We start from the raw sequence: 24439 nt of genomic DNA on the forward strand, positions 1-24439 counted from the left end.
AGACCAGCTTCAGAAGGTCCTCTCACACCACTTCGGCCGAGCACTGGTAGCATTTTAATCAGTGCAAAATGAAGTTTTACAAAGCCCCCGATAGCCAGATGTGCTGGCATCTTTTTAAGACTTAATTTAGGCTTTTAAATGTTAGCAAAGAGTTACTAATTCTATCAGCTGATCCCTAACATAAAATGGAACTATCATTTTACCTGTGGGTGCATAGCCGCAACTTCTTTGCTTAGAGAGAGATGCAGAGCTGACTGAATAACTTGGGTCTATTATCTCCATAATGCTCAAAACTGGTATCATGTTTTAAATGAACTATTTTTGCTGATCAGAAGTTCTGACAAAATGGTCTTTAAATGCAGACTGGCACTTGGCAATGATTCGCCTTGTTTGTCATTTTTTGTTAGTCTCTGACTCAACATTTGTTTCCTTTAGGCTGTCTTTGACTGTGTGGTGAACTCCCTGAAGAATGTTCTGAACATACTCATCGTTTACATGCTTTTCATGTTCATTTTTGCTGTCATTGCTGTGCAGCTTTTCAAGGGTAAATTCTTCTACTGCACCGACGCATCAAAGGATTTGGAAAAGGACTGCAGGTAAGCCCCTACAAAGAGAGTTTATGGCAGTATTAACTGGAGGGCCAATATAAAGTTGAAGAAATGATAACTTTCAATTTGATTTTGGAGTAAATAATTGTAAAAACTATTTTAATGCTATCTGATTTAAGTAAAATGTAATCATCATCATCATAGGCAGTCCCTTGAATCGAGGGTGACTTGCTTCCACGTCAAACAGTTCACAGGTGTTTCAATGAAGGACCTAAAATTCCAGGTCCTGAACTAAATCTTGTAGGGTGGAAGATGCTTGTGCGTGGATTTTTTTAACATGTGGTGGCCGTTGCACACCAGCCACCACACGGGCTTGACAGAGCTAGGTCTTGGTCCAGTAGCAAGGATTAACCAAGACGACTGGAGACCAGCTCTGCCGCACAGACCTAGTGTGCACACATATCGCAATGTGGGCTGGCCCTTGCTGCCCCTGAGCCCTCGCCTCTTCTGGGCCCCAAACTCGCGCCTCTCCTGGGCTCCGATCACGTCCGTCTACAATCTCTCGCCGCTCCTTCGCTCTGACGACGTTGCTCCTGCTGTATCTGGCCACGCTTTAATCACCAACCTGGATCTTGGTGATGTCTCTTTTCACTGCCATTCTCTCTTGCTCCAGCACTTGCTGCTCCCTGGAGTAGTACGCCGTCACGCTACTCCTTCTGCTCCCCGGCCTGCTCCAATGATGCTCGCAGACCGGGAGCCACTCAGCCAGTAGTTAGTATCATGGTATCATGGTATTAATAACCGTGTTCTTCTCCTCGGTGTTTATTCCTCAACCAATATCACTAAAACAGGTTATCTAGTCATTATCACATGACCGTTTGTGGAGCTTACTGTGCGCAAATTGGCTGCCGCATTTCCTACATTACAACAGTGACTACACTTCAAAAAAACAAAGTGCTTTAGGTTGTCCTGAGATCGTGAAAGTTGATTATATAAATGCAAGTCTTTCTTCAATGAATCAATTTTTTAGCAATAGAGTTTGACTTGCAAAGCTGACGATGGCGCTCGGCTATAAAAGAATGCCTTTAATATTTTTACACTCTATGTTCTCGTAATTCAGCAGTATCAAACTTTAACATTTTTCATAGCCAGCAGCCTACGGCAGCCAAGCTGAAGTAATGGCCCTGATTTGAACTCCGGGCCAGTTTTGGGAGGATGGGCAACAGCGTGAGGTTAGAAACTCACCTGTTGCTCCTGAAATGAGGCCTGGTGTATTTTAAATCCCAGGCCTACTTTAAATCCTTTCTGCTGACTTCTCACCTATGTCAGGGGAGAAGTCGGTCGGAAGCTGCAATAAATCACCCGGAGACTGCCCGCCGAGAACAGGTAAGTGGTGGGATCGGCTGCCAGGGCCGTCCTGCGGGGATCCCGTGATCGGAAAGGTGGTCAAGAGTCGGTGGCAGGGGAGGCCGAGGCTTTCTTTGTTGTCGCAACACTCCTGTTCCTCCGAGCCTCACAAGGAAAGTCCCCCCCCCAAAACTTTTAGAATTCAACATCTTCAGCCCCTTCTAGTTCTGAACCACTTACCCACTATTTTGGCCCAGCAGGCCTCCGGTTCATCTGCTGAATTAAACTTGCAGTGCCGATGTCATAGAAACATCGAAACATAGAAAATAGGTGCAGGAGTAGGCCATTCGGCCCTTCGAGCTTGCACCACCATTCAATATGATCATGGCTGATCATGCAACTTCAGTACCCCACCCCTGCCTTCTCTCCATACCCCCTGATCCCTTTAGCCATAAGGGCCACGTCTAACTCCCTTTTGAATTTATCCAACAAACTGGACTCAACAACTTTCTCTGGTAGAGAATTCCATAGGTTCACAATTCTCTGGGTGAAAATGTTTCTCCTCATCAGTCCTATATGGCTTACCCCTTATCCTTAGACTGTTCTGGTTCTGAACTTCCCCAACACCAGGAACATTCTTCCCTCATCTAACCTGTCCAATCCCATCAGAATTGTATATGCTTCTATGAGATCCCCTCTCATTCTTCTAAATTCCGGTGAATATAAGCCTAGTCGATCCAGTCTTTCTTCATATGTCAGTCCTGCCATCCCGGCAATCAGTCTGGTGAACCTTCACTGCACTCCCTCAATAGCAAGCACGTCGTTCCTCAGATTAGGAGACCAAAACTGCACACAATACTCAAGTTAAAAAGGACCCTGCCGGATTTGGGTGGGTGGTCCTCTGGACTCTGGGGAGGTACCAGCGGATTGGAAAGCAGCTAATGTAACACCTCTGTTTAAAAAAGGGGGCAGACAAAAGGCAGGTAACTATAAGCCGGTTAGTTTAACATCTGTAGTGGGGAAAATGCTTGAAGCTATCATTAAGGAAGAAATAGCGGGACATCTAGATAGGAATAGTGCAATCAAGCAGACGCAACATGGATTCATGAAGGGGAAATCATGTTTAACTAATTTGCTGGAATTCTTTGAGGATATAACGAGCATGGTGGATAGAGGTGTACCGATGGATGTGGTGTATTTAGATTTCCAAAAGGCATTCGATAAGGTGCCACACAAAAGGTTACTGCAGAAGATAAAGGTACGCGGAGTCAGAGGAAATGTATAAGCATGGATCGAGAATTGGCTGGCTAACAGAAAGCAGAGAGTCGGGATAAATGGGTCCTTTTCGGGTTGGAAATCGGTGGTTAATGGTGTGCCACAGGGATCAGTGCTGGGACCACAACTGTTTACAATATACATAGATGACCTGGAAGAGGGGACAGAGTGTAGTGTAACAAAATTTGCAGATGACACAAAGATTAGTGGGAAAGCGGGTTGTGTAGAGGACAGAGAGCGGCTGCAAAGAGATTTAGATAGGTTAAGTGAATGGGCTAAGGTTTGGCAGATGGAATACAATGTCGGAAAATGTGAGGTCATCCACCTTGGAAAAAAAACAGTAAAAGGGAATATTATTTGAATGGGGAGAAATTACAACATGCTGCGGTGCAGAGGGACCTGGAGACCCTTGTGCATGAATCCCAAAAAGTTAGTTTGCAGGTGCAGCAGGTAATCAGGAAGGCGAATGAAATGTTGGCCTTCATTGCGAGAGGGATGGAGTACAAAAGCAGGGAGGTCCTGCTGCAACTGTACAGGGTATTGCGTGCAGTTTTGGTCACCTTACTTAAGGAAGGATATACTAGCTTTGGAGGGGGTACAGAGACGATTCACTAGGCTGATTCCGGAGATGAGGGGGTTACCTTATGATGATAGATTGAGTAGACTGGGTCTTTACTCGTTGGAGTTCAGAAGGATGAGGGGTGATCTTATAGATGGCCTACTCCTGTTCCTAATTCTTATGTTCTCATGTTCTTATGTCCTGAAGCCTGTTCAGTGGATCAGGTTGAAATCGCAGCCCGTCAAGTGGCTCCAAGGAGGGTAAGTAACTTGGTCGATTTTAACTGTTTTCACCAGGTAAGTAGGGTTAAACTCACCATAACTGTGATGAAAATCAGATTGATTTTACAATGGACAAGCGCTCTACTGCTCTCGATTACTGCCCAGGCAGTGAATGTTAAATTTACCCCCACTGGCTCCCATTGACCTGTAACTCTCAACTGGCCATTAGACATCCTATCCAAATGCCTATAACTTTTGGCCTCACCTAAGCCATTAGATAAACCTGTGAAAAGTATACACTGATTATCTGCATCTCAACCAAGCCATTAAACATTCTTGACATTGGGATACCCTTGCTTGTACTTTTAGGTATATTGGGGGTTCCAGGGAATTGTTTCACTGTTAACTGTAAGTGGGGGGGCGGTGTTTGGGGTGTGTTGTGGTCTCTATGAGGGGGTCAGGTTCCCTTCTGACCAACTTGAGCAGTTTTGAATCGCTCCCCCTCCCTTGGGTTCTGTACTCTGGATTTATTTGGGGTGGGGGGGGTGACAAAAGTGCAGAGGACACCGGTTTAATGCAAAGAACTTTGGTTTTATTACAGTCAAGGTTATACAGGCTTATTACTCTAGTAAGAAAAAACACGGCCAAACTTACAATCACTGTAATGAAGTACAATACAAGGTAAGGTACAAGGTCAAACTTATAATCACGCTAATAAAGTACCATACACTACACATTCAAATGGGGTTGCAGTAAAATTATATCTCCCACCTCCCAATACCTAATTCTAGCTAGGTTAGACTCTAGGGCAGGGACTTAGCTTACCAATCCTTTTGATAGTTAATGGTAGATGATGATGTTCTTCCTTCCTTCAGGACTTCAAGACTTCAAGGCTGGAGAAGTTAGTTTTACTTTGTCACGCTGGTTTCTCGCCTTGTCTTGATGAGGTAGTAGCGACTACCTTTCTCCCCCCACTAACCTCTGTTGAAAACAGGGGCAGTTATACGATTTCAGTGTTCTAATCTTGCCGCCCAATCTGTCCACAATCCTTTGTATAATTTTGGCGGGCTTGGTTCTTCTTTGTAATATTTTGTCGGGTTCGTTAAATTGGATATGTCTTGGGTGGGTTGATCTTCGAAAAACTGTTTCCTGATGGAAATATTAGTTGGTAATTGCAATGTCCTTTTGTGCTTAGTCTTTCACATACAGGCTGGATTGGGCCTCTTTGTGATGTATATGCTATAAAATGGGTTGTCCAGACCCATGTTGATGGGGAACTATCTCTGGGTGATACTGTGATGGTAATGTCTCTTGTGGAGGAAGATTTCCAAATACTCATTCTTCCAGACAGTTTACCTCAGCCCTCACACCCAGACAGTTTCAATAATCAAGTGGGCTTCCTTTGTTCCCTGGGTCCGCCCACACGCTTGAATTTGTCTTGTAAAAGTTCATAACTCTATTAAAGTTCATAGTTTCTTCCATAAGCACTTTAGAGTGCCAAACTATTTGGTAGATAGTCCCAAATTAAATTTCCTTTCGAATGAGCCCAAACACAGGGGGGGGGGTTCTGGTGAATTTTGCTCACTGCAGTCCCCCCTGTTGACACTACACTCCTTGAGTGTCAATCCAGGTAAGCAAAATTCCTGCTCCCGAGAGTCAACCTTCCCTGCATTTATACTAGCTAAACATTACCCTGCATCCCCCGTTGAAATGCAGTGCAATTTACAGGCGAATACAGTTGTTACAATTCGGCTATAGCATAGAGCGGGTATGATGTCCCTCTTTTACTCGGTTTCCACAGTAAAATTACAGTATACAGTCATAGACAACTTTAAGTAAAGTAAAATGAAAACACATAGTAACACATTCTCAAATAGCATAAAGGGTCCATAGGAATACACATTTTAAGTTCAATAAAATAAAGGTACATGGTCAAAACATTTAAGTAACACTCTTACAACACTCGCGATGTTGCGGTTCACAGCAGGTAAAATCAAACACAAATTAAACATGGTAGTATGGTGTCACCCCTCCCTGTGCAATTCCCAAGTTCAGCCAAGGAGCGTATAGCACCCTTTGGTGCCTGACCTGACGGCCTCTACATTTCACTCGGCAAGTAAGACACCATAAGTAAAGTATAATCGCGAGTTGACAAATAACTAAAGTGTGGGAAGCGATTCGGATCCAGACTGGGACCTCTATATTTCTGAAAAGGTCCCACCAAGGCGGAATGGTGATCTCAAGAATCTTTTTCCCTATCTCAATGGTTTTCTGTTCTAGAGTATAGAAGTGTTTTTGTGAGACAATTGCAGTCTTTAGCAGAGCGGTAAGATGTTCAGGTAGAGGGGGAATTGCATAGCCAAAATGTACAACATAATCCTGCAGGTTTGTAATGTTTTCCTTCACAGTGAGGTGGACAGTGGAGGGTTCAGGAATGGGGACAATCCGTTCCTGGGCCACTTGAACTGATGCCTCAGGTTTGAAGCAAAAACCGCTGTCACTTACCGGACACCAGAAGTGTCCATGTTGGTAGTGGGGTGCGCTGATGGTGACACAATATGTCCCAGCCCCTATGTATGCTACCTGTGGAGGGACATGGTCTTATGCCATTACTTCCATGGTGCAGTTAATAGGCTGTGCGCCAGCAGCTTTAAACCCACACTGTGACTTTGAATGGGCACTCAAGTACTGGGGACACAGTATTATGTGTGCACCCCGGCTCCGGCACCCGGAGGTCAGCGTGCTCTCGCTTTATGACAGAGGGTGGGACCACTGCAAAACGAATGTGTGCACCTCCCTGAATAACTCCAATGTTCTCCACCCGGTATACCGGTGCAGGTCGGGCTGTCCCACCCATGACCGGCATCCTTAATACTATCCCCATAATAGTGTGGTTCGATTACCCACAATCTACTGGGACAGGGTAGGCTTCAGAGGCTAGGCGGAGCTGGCACGGGCTTAGTGAATTGCTGTATGAGTGGAGGGCTGCAAGGTGCTTGTTCCTGATCCAAGAGAGGACTACACCTTGTTTTAAATCCTCCAGGTTGTTGCGGCCCTAACCCGACAACCATGCCCCATATAGTGCGCACACCTCATTCTGTGAAGCCTGGTCCGAAGCGTTTCTATCCTCCCGTATAAGTGCATTCAGTATCTGTGCATGTTTTTCCAGTTCAGCCACTATTTCTTTTAAAAGGACAGTCATAGCCTGGCCCTCGTGTAGTTCTGATCCTACTACGGTTTTAGGATTTTTCTCAATTGGGTCTTTAAACTGTTTATCTGTGTTTGCAGCTCTATGTCATCTAGGCTATTTATTACAGAGGGTGCTGTATTGTAGGTAGTGAAAACGTCATTTATGATTCTCCTTCTAGGTCTCCCTGAGCCCATGGTGTCCCTCGCGTTTAGGGTGCATAGGTCAGCTTTGTCTACATTTCCAAAGCCTAACTCATAAAATTTCTTGAACATGTCTCTAAGTAGGGCTTGGTATAGCAGCTCTGTTTCCTTCGGACACCTTGCAGGCAGGTGTACCTCGGTAAGGTTTAATATTACTGAAGCTACTGCATAATGTACCCCTGATATAACACCTTTTAGGTCGGTACCAATACTAATCCGTTCCCAGGTCCCTTGGTGGTGGTAGGACACCTTTTTATTACTGTGCATATTGGCGGGGTTGTGGGCAGGGGTTTCTTAATGTGTGCCCTTAGTTCGGTGGTGTTAATTGGGAGTGGGGAGTGTGGAACCGCGCACTTGTATAGGCTAGAGTCCCATCCCATCCCTCCCCCTTGCAATTGCCTGGCGAAGGTGATCGATATGCTTGCAGGACAAATACTCTCTGATCCCCACATGCAAACATAAATTCCTCGTTCGGAATCCCACCATTGGTCCCAACACATTTTTACTCCTCCCCGTGTCCCCGTGATGGTGCGGTACGTATCATTACCGAGTCTTTCCCAGCCCGATTCTTGGTCCAGTGCATCCTTGCTGAGTTCTCTGAGCCACCACCATCTTCCCAGGGGAATGTTCAACATACACGCTTTCCCTCTGTAACACTGACTCGGGCAGTGATGATCCGCATCCGGGGGCATGGAAGTGAGGCCTCCCCGTAGGTAAAACCTTCCTGGCTGGAGTAGCGGGTAAAGTTAGATCCCAGCCACCCTGGCCATCTTCCCTCGTGGGCGTAAACAGCGAGTTCTTCCACGTCTCGGGGGCCACCCCCGGCGGTTACAATCGGTGCTCTTCCTCCTGAAGACCCGTAAATGAGGGATTCTTCCACGTCTCCTCGGTCGCTGCTGCTCATCCCTATCAGGGCAAGCAGAAATAGGATACTTCTCATGTTGACCTCTTTCCTGTAGGGGCACATAAAACAGATTGTCTAGCCCTGAGAAAGCTCTCTGGCTTGACAAAGGTGACCGAGTTCCAAGTTGGGCTCATAGTCTTTAATTGACTGGCTGTCTTATTCAGTTCCTTACGGACTGATTGCTTTTAACTTTATCTCACAGTCGCTCTGCTTGTTATCTTACCGCTGCTTCCTTAATAGCCATACCGGTAGATTCTTCTTACTCCCGGGGATTACACGGCCAGTGCCTCTTTTAACAGCTGCACAGGTAGATTCTTTTCCTTACCCCGGTTAACTGATATATATATATACTTAACATTAAACAGATAAATCTTACACTATTCTAAACTTATTCACTAAACATACTTAAATTCATATTGCTATATATATATACATCTGCCACCCGTCTCCGGGTTAATTCTTGACTTCTCTTTTTCTTCTTCTCCCGCTGGGTGTCCAGCGAGGTAGGTGATAGATCGGTCTGCACCGACTAACCCTAAGTACCCTGACCGGACGTGGGTTTGAGGCCCACACAATTGGGGGAACGTCCCTCCGGTGCTGCAGCACACCGCTCCTTTGGGGGTGGCTGCCTGGTCGAGGGCTACAGGCTGGGGACTCTCACTTGGTAGTTGTTCCACTGCTATCTCTTCTGGGGGTCCCTTTCTGCTCACGGGCTGGTCTCTGACCTTAGGTGCCCTTTTGTGGCTGGTCCCTCTCCCGGGGCTGAACCATTCAAATTGGAGCATTGGTGACCATGGTCCTTCTTAAGGCTCCGGATGCTGGAGGTGCGTCCGAGTCCCAAATGATTGGGGGGACAGCTCCTCCGGTAATACAGTTCACCGCTCCTCTAGGTACAGTCTGTGGGTCTGCCACGTCCCCTGTGGGATTTCCACAGTCGGGGGATGTTGGCTGGGGGTCCCTGACTTTAGCACGGTTTCCAGTTTTTGGCTGTCCCTTGTGTTTAGCTGCTGCCCCGGGGTTGAAAAGTTTGCACTGATTTATGTGGAACCACTTTGTTCGGCGGGGCAATTTTATGGCATAGACCATGGGGCTTGCCTTGTCGACAATGTGGTACGGTCCCATGTACTGTGCCTCAAAGACCCCTACTCTAGCGTAGTTTCTCACCATAACCTGGTCCCCTATCTCCCACTCGTGGTGCTTGCGGGGTTCTAGCAGCAGTCGGTTGCTCCGATGCTGTTTTCCCATGTTGTTAGCAGCCTGCCAGTGAATCTGTTTAAGGTGTTCAAACAGATTCCTGACAAAGCTGTCCCGGTTCGCTTCCCTAAGCTGACCTTCTGTGAGTCCCAGGGCTAACACATGGATGGGGGTTCGCATGGCTCTGCCGGTCATGAGCTCGTACGGGGAGTACCCCGTGCTCTTTGACTGACTGGCCCGGATCCCCATGAGGACTAGTGGTAGGACCTCTACCCACCCTTTGGGTGAGTCCCCTGTCTCTCTGCGCAGCCTTTCATTGATAGTGCAGTTTAAACGCTCCACAGGCCCGGATGACGACGGGTTGTGGGCGACATGCCATTTTCCTTTGATGCCGAGTACCTTAAGGGTCTCCTGCATCACCTGCCCGGTGAAGTGACTCCCTTGGTCAGACTCTACGTATTGTGGTAGTCCCCATCAAGAGAACACTTCTCTGACCAGGATCCTAGCTGTTCCCAGGGCAGTGGCTGTTCGGCATGGGAAGGCTTCCACCCATTTAGTGAATACATCCACCAATACTAGGTAGTACTTGTAACCTCCCTGGGCAATGGGTAGGGGCCTGATGTAATTGATCTGGATCGACTGCCAGGGTCCCTCTACCCTCCTGATATGTCCCATAGACACCTTTCTTTTCTGGGGGTCAGGGTTGTTGGCCGCGCACACCAGACAGATAGCACAAAACTCGCGGACGTCTTCCCTGAGTCCTGGCCACCACCCTGCCTGCTCCACTCGTTGCCAAGTGGTCTCAGGTCCGGGGTGTCCTGCTCCTGGACCCTCGTGGGCCAGCTGGAGGAATTCTCTCTAGTGTTGTTGCGGTACTACCCATTGCTCCCCCCTGAACAGCATGCCTTCTTTAATGGCAATTGCTGCGGTGCCGTACAGGCCAGCTACCCTTTCCCCTTCAGCTAGCGTGTTCAGGACAGTTTTGAGGACGGGGTCTTGGGTCTGGACTGTTTTTAGGTCCGGGGGCAAAGCTACCCCTGCCTTCCCTGCCGTTCCCATCCTGCCCCTGACTGCTGCTATGGGTCCTGAGCTGTACGGATCCCAGAGCTTGCCCGTGCGGGCCCCCTGCTTGGCTAACGTGTCAGCCTGCTGGTTTCCCTCGCTACGGGGTTCTGTGGTGGAATGTGCCTTCACCTTCTGTATGTAGATATTTCTTTCCTCCCCTGCTGCTTTCATGATCTTTTCCAGTAGGGGCTTAATTGCCAGGGGTCTCCCGTCTGCGGATGTGTATCCGCGGCGGGACCAAATAGCCAAGTACTCCGTACAAGAATTGCATGTGAACATACTGTCCGAGCAAATCGTGTAAGGGGTAGGGACTACATACACCGCCGCAGACAGTTCAGCGTGCTGGGCGCTCATAGTACTGGGGAGTTTAATCGCCAGGGCAATGCCTGCCTCGGGGTCATAAACTCCGCAGCCTGTGAGTCGTTCACCTGCAGATACCGTGCTTGAACCGTCCACATAGATCTCTCGGCCTGTGGGGTGTAACCCAGCCCGAAAGCCTATGTTAATTTCCAATACCCCTTCTACGGAACACCGGTGGGCTGTCCCTGAATAAATCATGTTGGCTGTGAGTCTTGGCTCGCAGAGACCCTTTACCCGTAGGTTCAATTGAGAGAGGAGCAGGGTCCAGCGAGCAATGCGGACACTGCTCACTGTCCCTTCCTTGATTCTCCCATCCAGGAGCATTTGGGTAGGCATATGGTGGGTTAGGAATGTGATTGGGGACCCCCCTGTGAAGATCAGTGATCTTTTCACAGCCCAGTGAGTGGCTAGGAGGTGCCGCTCACAGTTGGAGTATCCCTTCTCCACGTCCGTGGGTATCCTGGAGGAGTAGACCACTGGTCTCAGCCGGCCGTGCCACTCTTGGAGCAGTACTGCACTCAGGCTATTCCCACTGGCTGCTACCTCCAGGAAAAACTCTTTACCCCCATCGAAGGCCCCTAGAGCTGGCGCGGTCTGCAGGTCTTTCTTGAGTTTGATAAATGCTGCCTCGCAACCTTTGTCCCATTCCCACTCCATTCCCTTGTGAAGGAGTCGAAGCAGAGGGGCTGCTGTGGCTGCATAATCCTCAATGAAATCTCTGCAGTACCCGGTTAGCCCTAGAAAAGGTCTTACTCCTGTTACTGTGTTGGGGGCGGGTAACTTCTGCACTGCTTCCCTTCTAGCTTTGTCTATTGCTCTCTCCCCAGCGCGCACAGCCAGTCCCAGGAATTTTACTTCCTTCAGGCCGATCTGTGCCTTCTTGGGGTTTACTTTAAATCCCTCTTCTTTCAGCAGCTCCAGCAGCTCAGCCATCAGTGGGCCATGCTCCTCCCCCTCATCAGATAACAGGAGCAGGTCATCTACACGCTGTACTAATTGCTGGGGTCTGCTGAAACTCTTTAAACAGTTGGCCATACACTGATGAAAAATACTGGGGCTGTTGTGGAAGCTCTGAGGGAGACAGTTCCAAGTGTATTGCTGTCCTTTAAAGGTAAAAGCAAACTTGTAGTCATCTTCCCTTCTTAAAGGTATGGACCAGAACCCGTTGGAAATATCCAGCACCGTGAAGGTGGTCGCGGAGGCTGGGATACTTCCAATGAGGCCGGCGACAGCAGCAACAGTGGGTGCACAGGCGGGGATGTTATGGTTGAGTACTCGATAGTCCACCGTGGCTCTCCAGGAATTGTCCGGTTTCTTAACCGGCCACAATGGAGAGTTCACATGGGTAGCTATTGGTCTCAATACCCCTTGCAATCAGCGAACCCAAGGCTGTTTCCATGTCTGCCTCTGCCTCCCTGGGGAAGTTGTACTGTTTCTGTGGTCGGGTCATGGGGTCCCCATCTATACTAACCTCGACCACGTTATTCTCCCAAAGTCGTGTTTGTGAGTGGCAAAAGCTGCAAGATTTTTCCTTGCATACTCTTGATATTCTACAGGGGTGTTACTGACCAGTGATTCAAGGTTGTAACCCTCCTTTGGTTTCAAGGTGCACACCGTCTCTTTTCTCTGTTTTCCCAGGATAACCATCACCTCACTCTCATGTCCCGTACAGACTGACCCCCAAAGACAGTGGTTTCTTAAATCCACTAGGATCCCATGGCCTAGGATGAAGTCAGCCCCCTGGATCCCTCTCCCTTCCTGATCCCACTTCATCAGGACACAAGTCCGCTTAGTGTGGAGTGTACAGTGTGGAGTGTACCTAAATGAATGGAGAGCGGAACGGAGAATGAGCCAGTCTGTTCAGTGCCTGTGAAACCCCGTTAGACAGAGGTGAGGCGGCGGGGTTAGTTGCATAGACAAGGGTGCTTGAGGCACCGGTGTCCAGCAGGTAAGTCCCTTTCACCTTTCACCTTTTCCACTTCCATTTGTATCCCCCACGCATCACACTCGAGGGCACACAGGTGGACAGGCTTTGCCTGTCCTAGTCACAGTTTTGGTTTGGAGGGGGCAGATGGGATTTCGGTACTGGTGGCGGTGGCTGCCTTTCCAGCGCCATTTAACATGGCTCGGAGCGCAATTAAAAAGGTCTCAAATGAGTGGGGAGGGACTGGCTTATCTGTCTCGGTCTTTTGGGCAGGGGCTGGTGAATTCTTTCCTGCGCTATTCTTCCAAGGATTTTTACAATCCCTTCTCCAGTGCCCACCCAAAGCAGGTACGTTTTGTATCGGAGGAGTTACCCCCTCATGGCGCCATTCCCTCTTGTCTTGGTTAGGTCGGATTTTGTGAACCCTTCCCTTTTTTGGGTGCTCTTCTGTCCCTTTGCCGTTTCTGTAAGCTAGGGTTAGTTGCCTAAGCACTCCCTGTTCTGTGGCTTGGGGATCTCTGGGGTTGAACCAGGCCTCAGCCTTGGTTTTTATTGTGGGTAAACTGTTAGCTACTAGGCTTCAGAGCCAGTGTACTAATTCGTCCGGCCCTGGACCCCCGTTACGGGTGGGCGGGCCAAACTTCTGTTGCCGGACCGGGCACATTGGCCCTGGTTCTGGCTCTCCCTGTTCTGGCTCGCCTCCCTCTCTTACCTGCGGCCAAGCCGAGCTGAAACTCGGTGCTACGGGTGGTGGTGGTTCACTATCCCTGTCCGCCCCGCAACTGATTTGCCCCTCCTGCTGCTGAACCGGTGCAGTCACCGGTGCCACAGGTAGTGGCCAGGTAGTTTCTTCCTTATCTTCCAGGTTTACCTGGGGCATACCCGGGCTTATTAGCCACACCATGCCTTTTGCCTTGGACAGAGCAAGGTTTAAACTTTTAATTTGTTGCTGGCAGGAACGTGGTCTCCCAATTCAAACCCATTAGTGCTAGCTACTTTATACGCTGCTTACACATCTTTTAATCTTTCCTGGAGCTCTTTTACTTGTAGGGTGAGGCGAGTGCTTTCCTCCCTCAGTGACTTTTCATTACTTTTGGCCTCGGTAACCTGACATTGAAAATAGTCCTGACTGTTTTTAAACCTTTCTATTATTTGGGTCCTTTCCTGTTTTAGCTTACGGAGTTGTCCTGATAATCTTTCTTCTGACATAACCCTTTCCTGTTAGCTCTCTGCACATTCCTATAACTCTGCCTGCAATGTTTAATTCATTCTGTCTAGCAGTTGGACCTGTTGCTGTCGACAGACCAACCAAATTGCTTTCTCTACTGCTTCTTTGTGATCTTTACTTGCTGTCCACTGGGCTGCAGCGTCAGCCGGACGCTCAGCGCGCAGTAGACTAAGCACACATTCCTTAGTTACATTCACTTTCTTATACACATAGGAGGAAATCCTCTCTTCCATTTTGGTTCTTTGCTCCAAACCAGCACTCTCCACATCACACCCCTTGTACCAGAGTCCTGCCGTGGTCGCCATTTTGTAAGGGGGGGCTGTGTGGTTGGGTGTGTTGTGGTCTCTATGAGGGGGTCAGGTTCCCTTCTGACCAACTTGAGCAGTTTCGAATCGCTCCCCCTCCCTTGGGTTCTGTACTCTGGATTTATTTGGGGAGAGTGACAAAAGTGCAGAGGATACTGGTTTGATGCAAAGAACTTTGGTTATATTACAGTTAAGGTAATACTCTCGTAAGAAAATACACGGCCAAACTTACAATCACTCTAATAAAGAACAAGACAAGGAAAGGTACAAGGTCAAGCTTATAATCACTCTCATAAAGTACCATACACAACATATTCAAAGGGGGTTGCAATAAAATTATACCTCCCACCTCCCAGTACCTAATTCTAGCTAGGTTAGATTCCAGGGCAGGGACTTAGCTTACCAATCCTTTTGATAGTTAATGGTAGATGATGATGTTCTTCCTTCCTTCAGGACTTCAAGACTTCGAGGCTGGAGAAGTTAGTTTTACAATTGTCACGTTGGTTTCTCTCCTCGTCTTGATGAGGTAGTAGCGACCACCTTTCTCCCCCCACTAACCTCTGTTGAAAACAGGGGCCGTTATACGATTTCAGTGTTCTAATCTTGCCGCCCAATCTGTTCACAATCCTTTGTATAATTTTGGCGGGCTTGGTTCTTCTTTGTAATATTTTGTCAGGCTCATTAAAGTTGATATGTCTTGGGTGGGTTGATCTTCGAAAAACTGTTTCCTGATGGAAATATTAGTTTGGTAATTACAATGTCCTTTTGTGCTTAGTCTTTCGCATATAGGCTGGATTGGGCCTCTTTGTGATGTATATGCTGAAAATGCGTTGTCCAGACCCATGTTGATGGGGAGCTATCTATGGGTGATACTGTGATAGTAACGTCTCATTTGGAGGAAGATTTCCAAATACTCATTCTTCCAGACAGGTTAACCTAGTCCTCACACCAAGACAGTCCCAATAATCAAGTGGGCTTCCTTTGTTCCCTAGGTCCGCCCACGGGCTTGAATTTGTCTTGTAAAAGTTCATAACTCTATTAAAGTTCGTAGTTTCTTCCATAAGCACTTTAGAGTTCCAAACTTTTTGGTAGATGGTCCCAAATTAAATTTCCTTTCGACTGAGCCCAAACACAGGGGGGGTTCTAGTGAATTTTGCTCACTGCATAACTGGACCCACATTTCATTGTGGCAAAGTGTGGAACCAAGTTATCTCCTGTGGACATCAGCGTTCCCTGCAAAGTGCACGGGTTCGGCCCAGGAAATGCTGGCTCGCCGGCATTTCAGTGCATAAACCGTGCATGCGCGGTATTTTGAATAGCCCACACAGCTCCTTAAAGGGGCCGTGCAGGGCCAAAAAAAATGACAGGGAGCATAGGTGGGAATATATTTGAGAATAAAGCTGAAAGCTACATGTTAATCGAAGCCAGTGTGACCCTTTGTAATATTCCAGAATATCCAACACCTCTATATTTTCCTTAAACTTCCTCCTGAGTCACAGAAAATTAGACAATAAAAGCAAAAACATGTTGAAGATAATGGCCTTTACAAGAAAAAAAATATTATTTCTGCTGATCCAGTTGCTGCTTATTTTGCAGGGGCCAATATCTAGTTTATGCCAATGATGAAATTGAGGCAGAGCCCAGGGAATGGAAGAAGTATGATTTCCACTATGATAATGTGCTGTGGGCCTTGCTGACACTATTCACTGTATCAACTGGGGAAGGCTGGCCAACGTAAGTATTAACCGCTGTGCTTAGTGACATATGTTAAGTGATTGTTGGGAGTCAGTAAAAATATGAGGAATTAAGTGTCGCAAAAATGTAACTTCAGTTGTGAAAATTCACATGAACAAGTTTCAGTGACTGACTGTAGAAGATTCAGTGATAAAAGAAGATGCTCAACAATGTGGTAGAAGGATTAAATTAAGGCTGTGTCTGATCTATTCTTTTGGTCACCAATCGCTTTTTAAATCATGCCCTTACTCAAAATTTGACAGACTGACTACTTTTCAACTCCTGCATTCAGTTTGCCACGTCTGCCTACATACTGGTCACGTCACTTCATTGTAAGTGAAGCGCTTTGAAATGCTTCTCAGTGACATGACAAGTTGCTATATAAAAGCACATCTTTTCAACTGTCTCGTTGCTGAATGCAACATACAGCCAATGCATTATGTCTTATCTATAAGGTGCTGACATTATCTAATAGACGGAAGCTTTATCAACTTAGAGGCAGATCAAAATAATGGATATTGTCCGTTTCCTTGGCTGAATTTCTTGCTCGTTTACTTACTGCCACCTGGAAGAGTTTCAGCTGCTCGTGATGAATACAATTATATGAAATAATAAATGCAGCACATGTCCTGGGAGGCGGTGAATAGGATAGATATCAAATAACTAGCCCAGATGCCAAATCCAAAGGCAACAGATTATAAACAAGTTTGTATATTTTTGAATATTATGACAATGCTGACGTTGGCCAGCATTTTTAGTTTTTCTTTTAAAGCTTTGATCCATGAGCTTCCACAAAGGCAAAGCATTACCCAATGTTCTCCAGTTGGGGCAGAAGCATTCAAAGATGGGGCCAGGGTTGGCTGGGGACGCCATTGTATGGTGATGCAGAGGAAACCTGAATATTCTTGATGCCAGGGCCCCATAAATTCTTGCTCTGGGTCTGATGAAAGGTTAAGGCTCATAGGGGTTGAAATTGGTTGTGGCCATTTTTGGGACAGTGTCACCGTCTGAGTGCTGATTTTAGCATCGGTCGTTAGGCGCAGCCTCAAAGTCCTAAGTTCAGTTTTTATGCCCAAAGATGAGAGCGCAGGGCTAAAAAGTGGCGTCGCACCCATATCCTCAGGCTGCAGCTCAGGAGTCCATCTGAATTTCCCGACGGAAGGCTGGCTCCATGCTAGGAGAAAACGGGAAGAAAATAAAAAGAACTAAAACTTCTCCATTCCACACACACATTTCCCCACTCTTAAAACTAATGAAAACATGCAGAAATAAATAAAGATAAAAACTTGCCTTCCTTTCTGGGTGAATCGAGATCCGCTCTGTTACAATACCTTTTTTCAGGCTGTATGGCCGCTTCCTGTTATGGCAGCCGTGCAAAGCAAATATCGTGACAAAGGCATCAAAGAGGTGTTGTACGCTGGATGACGTCACCACGTGGGTGGCGTTAGCTGGTGCAGCGTTGGCGCCTCTGCCAAAGAATTTAGGCCGAGGCGTCGACGCCTCTTACTGTCGAAGGGCCTTTGCTGCCCATTAGCCGCCTAGCACCAGCGAATTTTGGCCCCATAGTCAGAGGTGAGAAGAAGTAATGATTCGGTCATACAAAAGCAAAATACTGCGGATGCTGGAATCTGAAATAAAAACAGAAAATGCAGGAAATCTCAGCGGGTCAGGCAGCATCTGTGGAGAGCAACCGAGTTAACGTTTTGGGTCAATGACCCTTTGTCAGAACTTGTGAATGTTCAAAATGAACAAATTCTTCAGGAGCACTGAAAGGGGGAGGGGAGGAAAGAACAAAAGGGGAAGTCTGTGATAGGGTGGAAGACAGGAGGGATTAGAGAGTCAGAAGGGATGATGGGCTGACTTGAGATGGTAACAGCAGAAATTAAAAAAAGACTAGTTTAGATAGGGAGTGAATGTAGAATAATTACCAGCTGCCATGGGAAACAAAGAGAGAGAAAAAAATACATCAGAGCAAAATATGGGCAGAGGTTAAGGTCTGAAATTGTTGAACTCGATGTTGAGTCCAGAAGGCTGTAAAGTGCCGAAACGAAAGATGAGGTGCTGTTCCTCGAGCTTGTGTTGAGCTTCATTGTAACAGTGCAGGAATCCAAGGACGGAGATATCAGAGTGGGAGTGGAGAACTAACGTGACAGGCGATCGGAAGCACGGGGTCATACTTACAGACTGAATGGAGATGTTCCGCAAAGCGGTCACCCAATCTGCTTTTAGGTCATACCGAGCTTGGGTATTAAACATCTGTAGATGGCCGGAAGACAGGCATACTAATGGAGGTGAAGTGTTCTCCTGGGGAAAAATGATGTTGCAACGAATCTTGATTTCAATATAGTAACCTTGCAGAGGAGGAGGAACAGCATGTAGGAAGAGTTTCGAAGGTTAAGACAGGAAAATGCAGAGGAACACTGAGCAGTAATAATATGAGTATAAAATGAAGAGAGGTAGCATAGGATGGATGGAGAGGGTGAGAGAGGTTGTAAGTTATTGGATTCATCACGGAAGGGATTGTCATCTGAGGTGCAACCACTTATAAAGAGTTCAAGAAGGGTCGTCATCAGGGACAATTCCAGGATTTGAAGAGTGGGACAGAACTCATGGTTGTATCTATGCAACTTATGATATATTGTTAATATTCCCGGTACACAACATCTTGTGCAGAACTTGCTGAGGGGTTCTCCCATTCTCCTGCTGTATCTTCAGTGGAAATCCTGGAGAAACAGCCGTCTATATTCTGAAGTTACAGAGACAGCTTGAGGGAATTCTGTCAGAAATTCTACCCCCTTATTTATTTGGATGCGTTTATTTGTACTGCCAAAATAGCCGCCTTGTCTCTGATTGGCTCTCCATTATCACATGACCTATTGCTGATCACTTGGAGGATAGGCCACACCCTAAAGTTGCTCTGGAATGTGTAACTGGAACCGGTCAGCCCAAGTTCTGACTGACTTTGCAAATTGTAATTCGATCCATTTTGACTTCAGAAGCCACAGAGGATAGATCTCCCCAAAAGCCACCAAGTTCCAGCGGAAGTCCCTTACCCCATCGTAAGTGCATCCCTCCCTCAGCCAAAGTCCGTTACACCAGCGCGAGTGCATGATCTTACCATCACCCCCACCCCCCGGATGGGCCATTGTGTTTAGTTCATGGATTGTTAACAGGTTTATTGGGTATGAAATGAATAGTGACAGTTGTCGTGACTTCTGGATTTCATCCACTCCAATGATGTCCCTTGCAACACACGCTCTAAAAAATTGGGTGTGGGTGTAAAGGGGGTTGGAAGAACATGATCCGTCTTCCCTGAGTTCCCTCTCTCTTCTCCCCCCTCCACCCCCTTGTCTCTCTCTCCCCAACCTTTCTCTCCTCCCCCCCCCCGTGTCTCTCTCTCTCCCTCCCTCTCTCTCCTCTCCCCATCGCCTCCCCCGCCATGTCCCTCTCTCCTCTTCCCCCCACCACCCGCAGACCTTCTCTCTGCCACCCCTGCCCATCGCCCGCAGGCTCTCTCTCCCCGCTGCCCACAGGCTCTGAGGAACAACGTGGGTCTGTCCATTGCGGGGCCCTACTTCCGGTTTCAGTTTCAGGTCGGGGGGGCATTGGGGGAGGAGTCGAGAGGACGCTGGCGCAGAAGGACAGAAAAAGGGCAATACAAATAGACACTCCGTATTTATTTAACCAATAATGTAACAAGAGATTTGCATGCAACATATGAGATGTACAATGCTAAAGGGAACAGGTTCACTCTAAAAACATGAATTTATTGTGACATTGTCATGCTTATTTACATTATGAGAATTTAAAAGGCAACATCAAACTATTAAAAATATCATTTAAAAATAACTGTTGCAAATTGTTGAGTAAATGCATTCGGGACTCAGAGTAGAAAGTTTATATTATTTGTGGACATTCTGAATAAGTGAAACCTTGCAGTTTTTGGGGGAGAAATAGGCCTCCTTTACGTTTCCTGTTAGCGCCTTGTGTTAGCGCTTTCGGGGGGGGGGCGATAACGGGGCACTATTGGCTTACTGACCGGGCGCGGCGAAATTACCAACGCCCGCGAACTTGCATGGCGGGTTAGCACTGGCGCTAAAACTTACCGCCTCGATCTCCTGTGACCCGGAGATCGTGACAAGCACAGCGGCCTTTTATCGTCCCAGATCTTAAATTCGCTTCCGGCTCCTGCAGCACGCCGACAACAGCAGCATCTGCAGGAGGCGCTGTAACCTCGGCTGGCTGCTTGGGGAGCGGTAATTAAAGGCAGTGGTGGTCAGGTAGAGCAACATTTTATTATCACCCCACTGTGCTGTTTTTTTGAATTTTTTGCCATGCCGCGATTGATCAGCCCTGCACTCTCTCCGACTGCTTGGGGCTGCTCTTCGTGGACTGCAGGTGCCGTCGCTGACCATTCCTAAACTTACTTTGAAATGACCTCAGCATTGGCCCTTCCCTTTAAGGGAGGGAAGGAGCCTATGAATCCGGCAGTGTTGCACGGGATATTGTGCAACACGCTACCCTTGCTCTATTTAGCGCTCCAAAGGAAGTGGTAGCGCTGGATTTAGGGCTTCACTTTCCCTCCAGGAGCGCTAAACCGGAGGTTCACGTCGGATTAACTTGCGCAGCGCCTGGCGACACTCATACGCTCCCGCAAAAGTTATTGCCCCACACGGGCGCTACACAATTTCAAGCCCTTTGAGTTACAGTTTTTCCCACTTGTCAAACGAAGTTTAGTTGTCCACTCTTGACTGTAAATTAACCTCATACAGTTTCTGTTCTCTCTTCCTCAGAGTTTTAAAACACTCGGTGGATGCTACAGAAGAAGAACAGGGACCCAGCCCGAGCTACCGCATGGAAATGTCCATATTTTATGTTGTGTACTTTGTTGTGTTTCCATTTTTCTTTGTGAATATTTTTGTCGCCCTGATTATCATTACATTCCAAGAGCAGGGTGACAAGGTGATGTCTGACTGCAGCCTGGAGAAAAATGAGGTAGGCATCAAAAATTTACCAACTGCTGACTTATTTGTTCATAACTCATTTTCTAAATTTCCTCGCGGGCTAGTTTTCACCTCTGAAGCTGAAGGTCAAATCTAACCCAGGTAAATGGACAGCAAATTCTTTCTTTTCTCCTGACTTTGCGCATTCAAAGTGAAGTAAGATTGAGATCATTTCATCCATTCCTCTTTATTCACAGGCTCACAGTCATTATAATGTTGACATGTGATGCCCCCCCAAACTGGCTGGCAGAATATTGGGGCAAGGTTACCATGGTCTGATTTCTTACTTTTCATGAAGTGTGGCCACTCATCAGTACTTGTATCAGCTATATGATAGTTGACAATCGTCTTTTGTACATTACTTGTCACATTTATCCTAAGAACTGTTCCAATCAATTCATTGACAAGTTAAAATATTAAAATTATTCATTTTGAAAGCTCACAAAAGGAAAATTGCCAAAGGCTTGACCTATTTACAGAGCAGATCCTGGGTGGATTGTGTATAGTGATAAAGAGGTGTGTGTATACTATATAAGGGATACAGCTCAAAGGCTGAACATGGAATAGAGAGAGAACTGTAAAAGATGAATAGCGATAGTGAATAGGGGATGCAGAGAGAGTATAGGGACAGAAAGCATAAATATAGGATAGAGAGCACACCGTGTTTAGGAAGTGAATGCAGGACTGAATACAAGATAGAAGCTGACTATGAGATGGAGAGAGAACTGTAAACTAGGGGCAGAGATGTGACTAGGGACACTTAGATTATATGGGGATAAAGAGCATATGTGTCGTACAGAAAGTGCACTGCAATTAGAGAGTGAGAAAATGGAGAATGTACTGTGATGAGAGAGTAAATGCAGGATACAGGGTGAATGCAGAATGGAAATAAGAGTTCTGAAGTGTGAAATGCACCAAAAATTCACAAATGATAGTTGCCTGTGAGTCTTGTCATTTCTCCTCACATTTATGATTAATTCCATATTTAGTGGCTCAACACAAGGAATTAGGTTTGAATTAGCATATGTAGAAATACATTGAAAATAGTACAGTTGCTGCACAAATGTTCATTGTTTTCTTATTTCCCTGTCAATTAATATTGCTCTCTTGTTGACAGTTACTGTCTGAGGATTTATTTAAGATTCATACTTGAATCTAATGAAATCTTTGGATTGCCCTGCAAATGTTGCAAGCCAAAAATTCATTCAAACTATAAATGGGCCTACGATGGTAGCCTTGTCTAATTCAGACACATTGGCTTTTCTCTTCCAGAGGGCCTGTATTGATTTTGCTATAAGTGCCAAGCCGCTTACTCGCTACATGCCACAGAACAAGCAAACTTTTCAGTACAAGATGTGGCGATTTGTGGTCTCCCCTCCTTTTGAATATTTTATAATGGCCATGATCGCAATCAATACTGTGGTGTTGATGATGAAGGTAAGGTGCATCAGCCAACACTCTACAAAACTGGTGCAATTCTCGTGTCATTCATTACTGCACTTTACACACAACTAGTGATTTTACTTCTGCAATTTTCAGGGACAAAGCCAAATTCTTCTGTTTTAAGAAGTTCCTGATTGCCCGCAATGTGGCATTTTAGTTGTTGTTATGAAACCTGACCATTTATTTTGATCATTTCTTTTTAGCGTAAGTTGAAAATGCCTGAAATAGTTGTTTACCGCACAATTGGGCATTTACAAGGTCTCGAGCAGCAGTGGGGATAATGCTGATTTGGGGCGATAGTGTAAAACGGGCGATATCGGATCAGCCGCCCGTTATACATCTCTGCCCATTTTCCATTTCGTTGACTTCACTGGAAATAAAACTCGGGAGAGATGTCCAACAGGCTACTGAATCGCTAGCACCTATTTTAGGCCGTCACCCAAAGTCACAATTACCCAAACTTATTTGACTCCAAGTGCCTGTTTCATCACTGAGGGTCCCCCACCTGGTTAGAAACAGCCAAGTTAAGGCTATCTGGTCAGTTTAATAATCAGGATTGATTGTAAGCCAATATGGTGGATATATTGTGTTTAATCAGAGTTTAAGATGGAATATAACACATTAGTTATGCAGCAAAAACCTACGACTGTGACGAGTAGCTTGTACCCAATCCCGATCGGACAAACGGCTTCCACGCGTGAGCAGTTCTCTGGCTTGCGGCCTCTATTTTTCTCATCTAGTGCCTCCTTCGACAAAGCATGGGATTGCTCTCAAAGGGCAATCGACCAGCACAGCTCCCAGTATTTCTATCCACCCTTTGATGGATAGGCTTTCAGGCCGTTACTTTTATTGTGTTTTTAAGGGTGAGCTTGGTATAAGATATTGATGACACCTTTTGGCCTATTGAGTTTCTCCTAAAAACTCTATACCCAATGGGGCCTCGAGTTTTTGTCTACACTTGCTGATGAAGACCCACCCTGAAGGAGGGGTCTTTAAAAACATTACACATCTTTCTTGTTTATAGTTTTGAAGGCCAATCTATCCATCTGGATCCTCTTATCTCATCCTGCCGGTGCATACTCAACACAACCTTGGGCCATTAAGAGAGGCACTTTGTTAGAATGGTCTTACTCCAGCTGGTTGCCATGGAGATTCTTAATTCCCATGTCGAACACATTCTATGTCTTTTATACTAATTAACTTTTAATGTTAAACAAACTCCAAATTCTACCTTAGCATTATAATTGGTTATTAGTAATAATGGAAGAAAGATTAATTTGGGCCTTCATTGGCCAAATTAAAGACTAAGTCAAAATGTTATGTTTTCTCTAATCTAACTCATTAAAAATACTGTTTCAAGCAAGTCTTCCTAGGGAAGCGGAACTTGAGCATTCTTGAGTAAAGCATAGCTTATACATTAACCCTTTACCTGCCTCGAGCGGAAACATACAATTTTAAACATAGTATTATTTTCAGGTAACCCTACTTTCTAACCCCCCCCACCCCACACCAGACAAATGGAAATGTCCACTTTTTTAAACTAAAAATTTAGAATTTTCAAGTCACTGGTGGCGTGTGCACTAGTCTATTAGTCCTGTGGTTATCTCACATTTATCTGGCTAAAATTTATAACCATATGACCATAATAAGATTTGGGATTGATTGCAAGACAGTAATCGGATTCAGGAGTTCCTATTATGTCATAAAGTGTGACAATGAAGCTGTTTATAACTGTCATCTGAAATCAGATTGAAGCAATCTGTTACGTTTATAACGTGTTGAGTTAAATTGGCTGTTAGTTTTATTTATTTTAAGCTATTTTGTGAGCAGCATGGCGACTGTTGGTAGATCACTTCATACCACTGATGTATGTTGACGTTCATCTCAAAGAATTAATGATTTGATGACATTTATCTGTACATTTATTGAGAGGAAATGT

General features: G+C 46.1%; 1 protein-coding gene across 1 annotated transcript in view; it reads left to right on the forward strand.

Annotated features, from left to right (window-relative positions):
• Positions 1 to 24439, forward strand: part of LOC139232507 (probable voltage-dependent N-type calcium channel subunit alpha-1B) — a 958198-nt gene that overhangs the window by 823470 nt on the left and 110289 nt on the right. Inside the window, exons 29-32 of the mRNA XM_070862825.1 lie at positions 436 to 596; positions 15917 to 16054; positions 20848 to 21049; positions 22330 to 22494. Of these exons, the coding sequence (XP_070718926.1) occupies positions 436 to 596; positions 15917 to 16054; positions 20848 to 21049; positions 22330 to 22494 (666 nt within the window). The remainder of the gene's footprint in view (positions 1 to 435; positions 597 to 15916; positions 16055 to 20847; positions 21050 to 22329; positions 22495 to 24439) is intronic.

Source organism: Pristiophorus japonicus, chromosome 20 (genome assembly GCF_044704955.1).
Source record: "Pristiophorus japonicus isolate sPriJap1 chromosome 20, sPriJap1.hap1, whole genome shotgun sequence".
In the NCBI taxonomy this organism is placed as follows: domain Eukaryota; kingdom Metazoa; phylum Chordata; class Chondrichthyes; family Pristiophoridae; genus Pristiophorus; species Pristiophorus japonicus.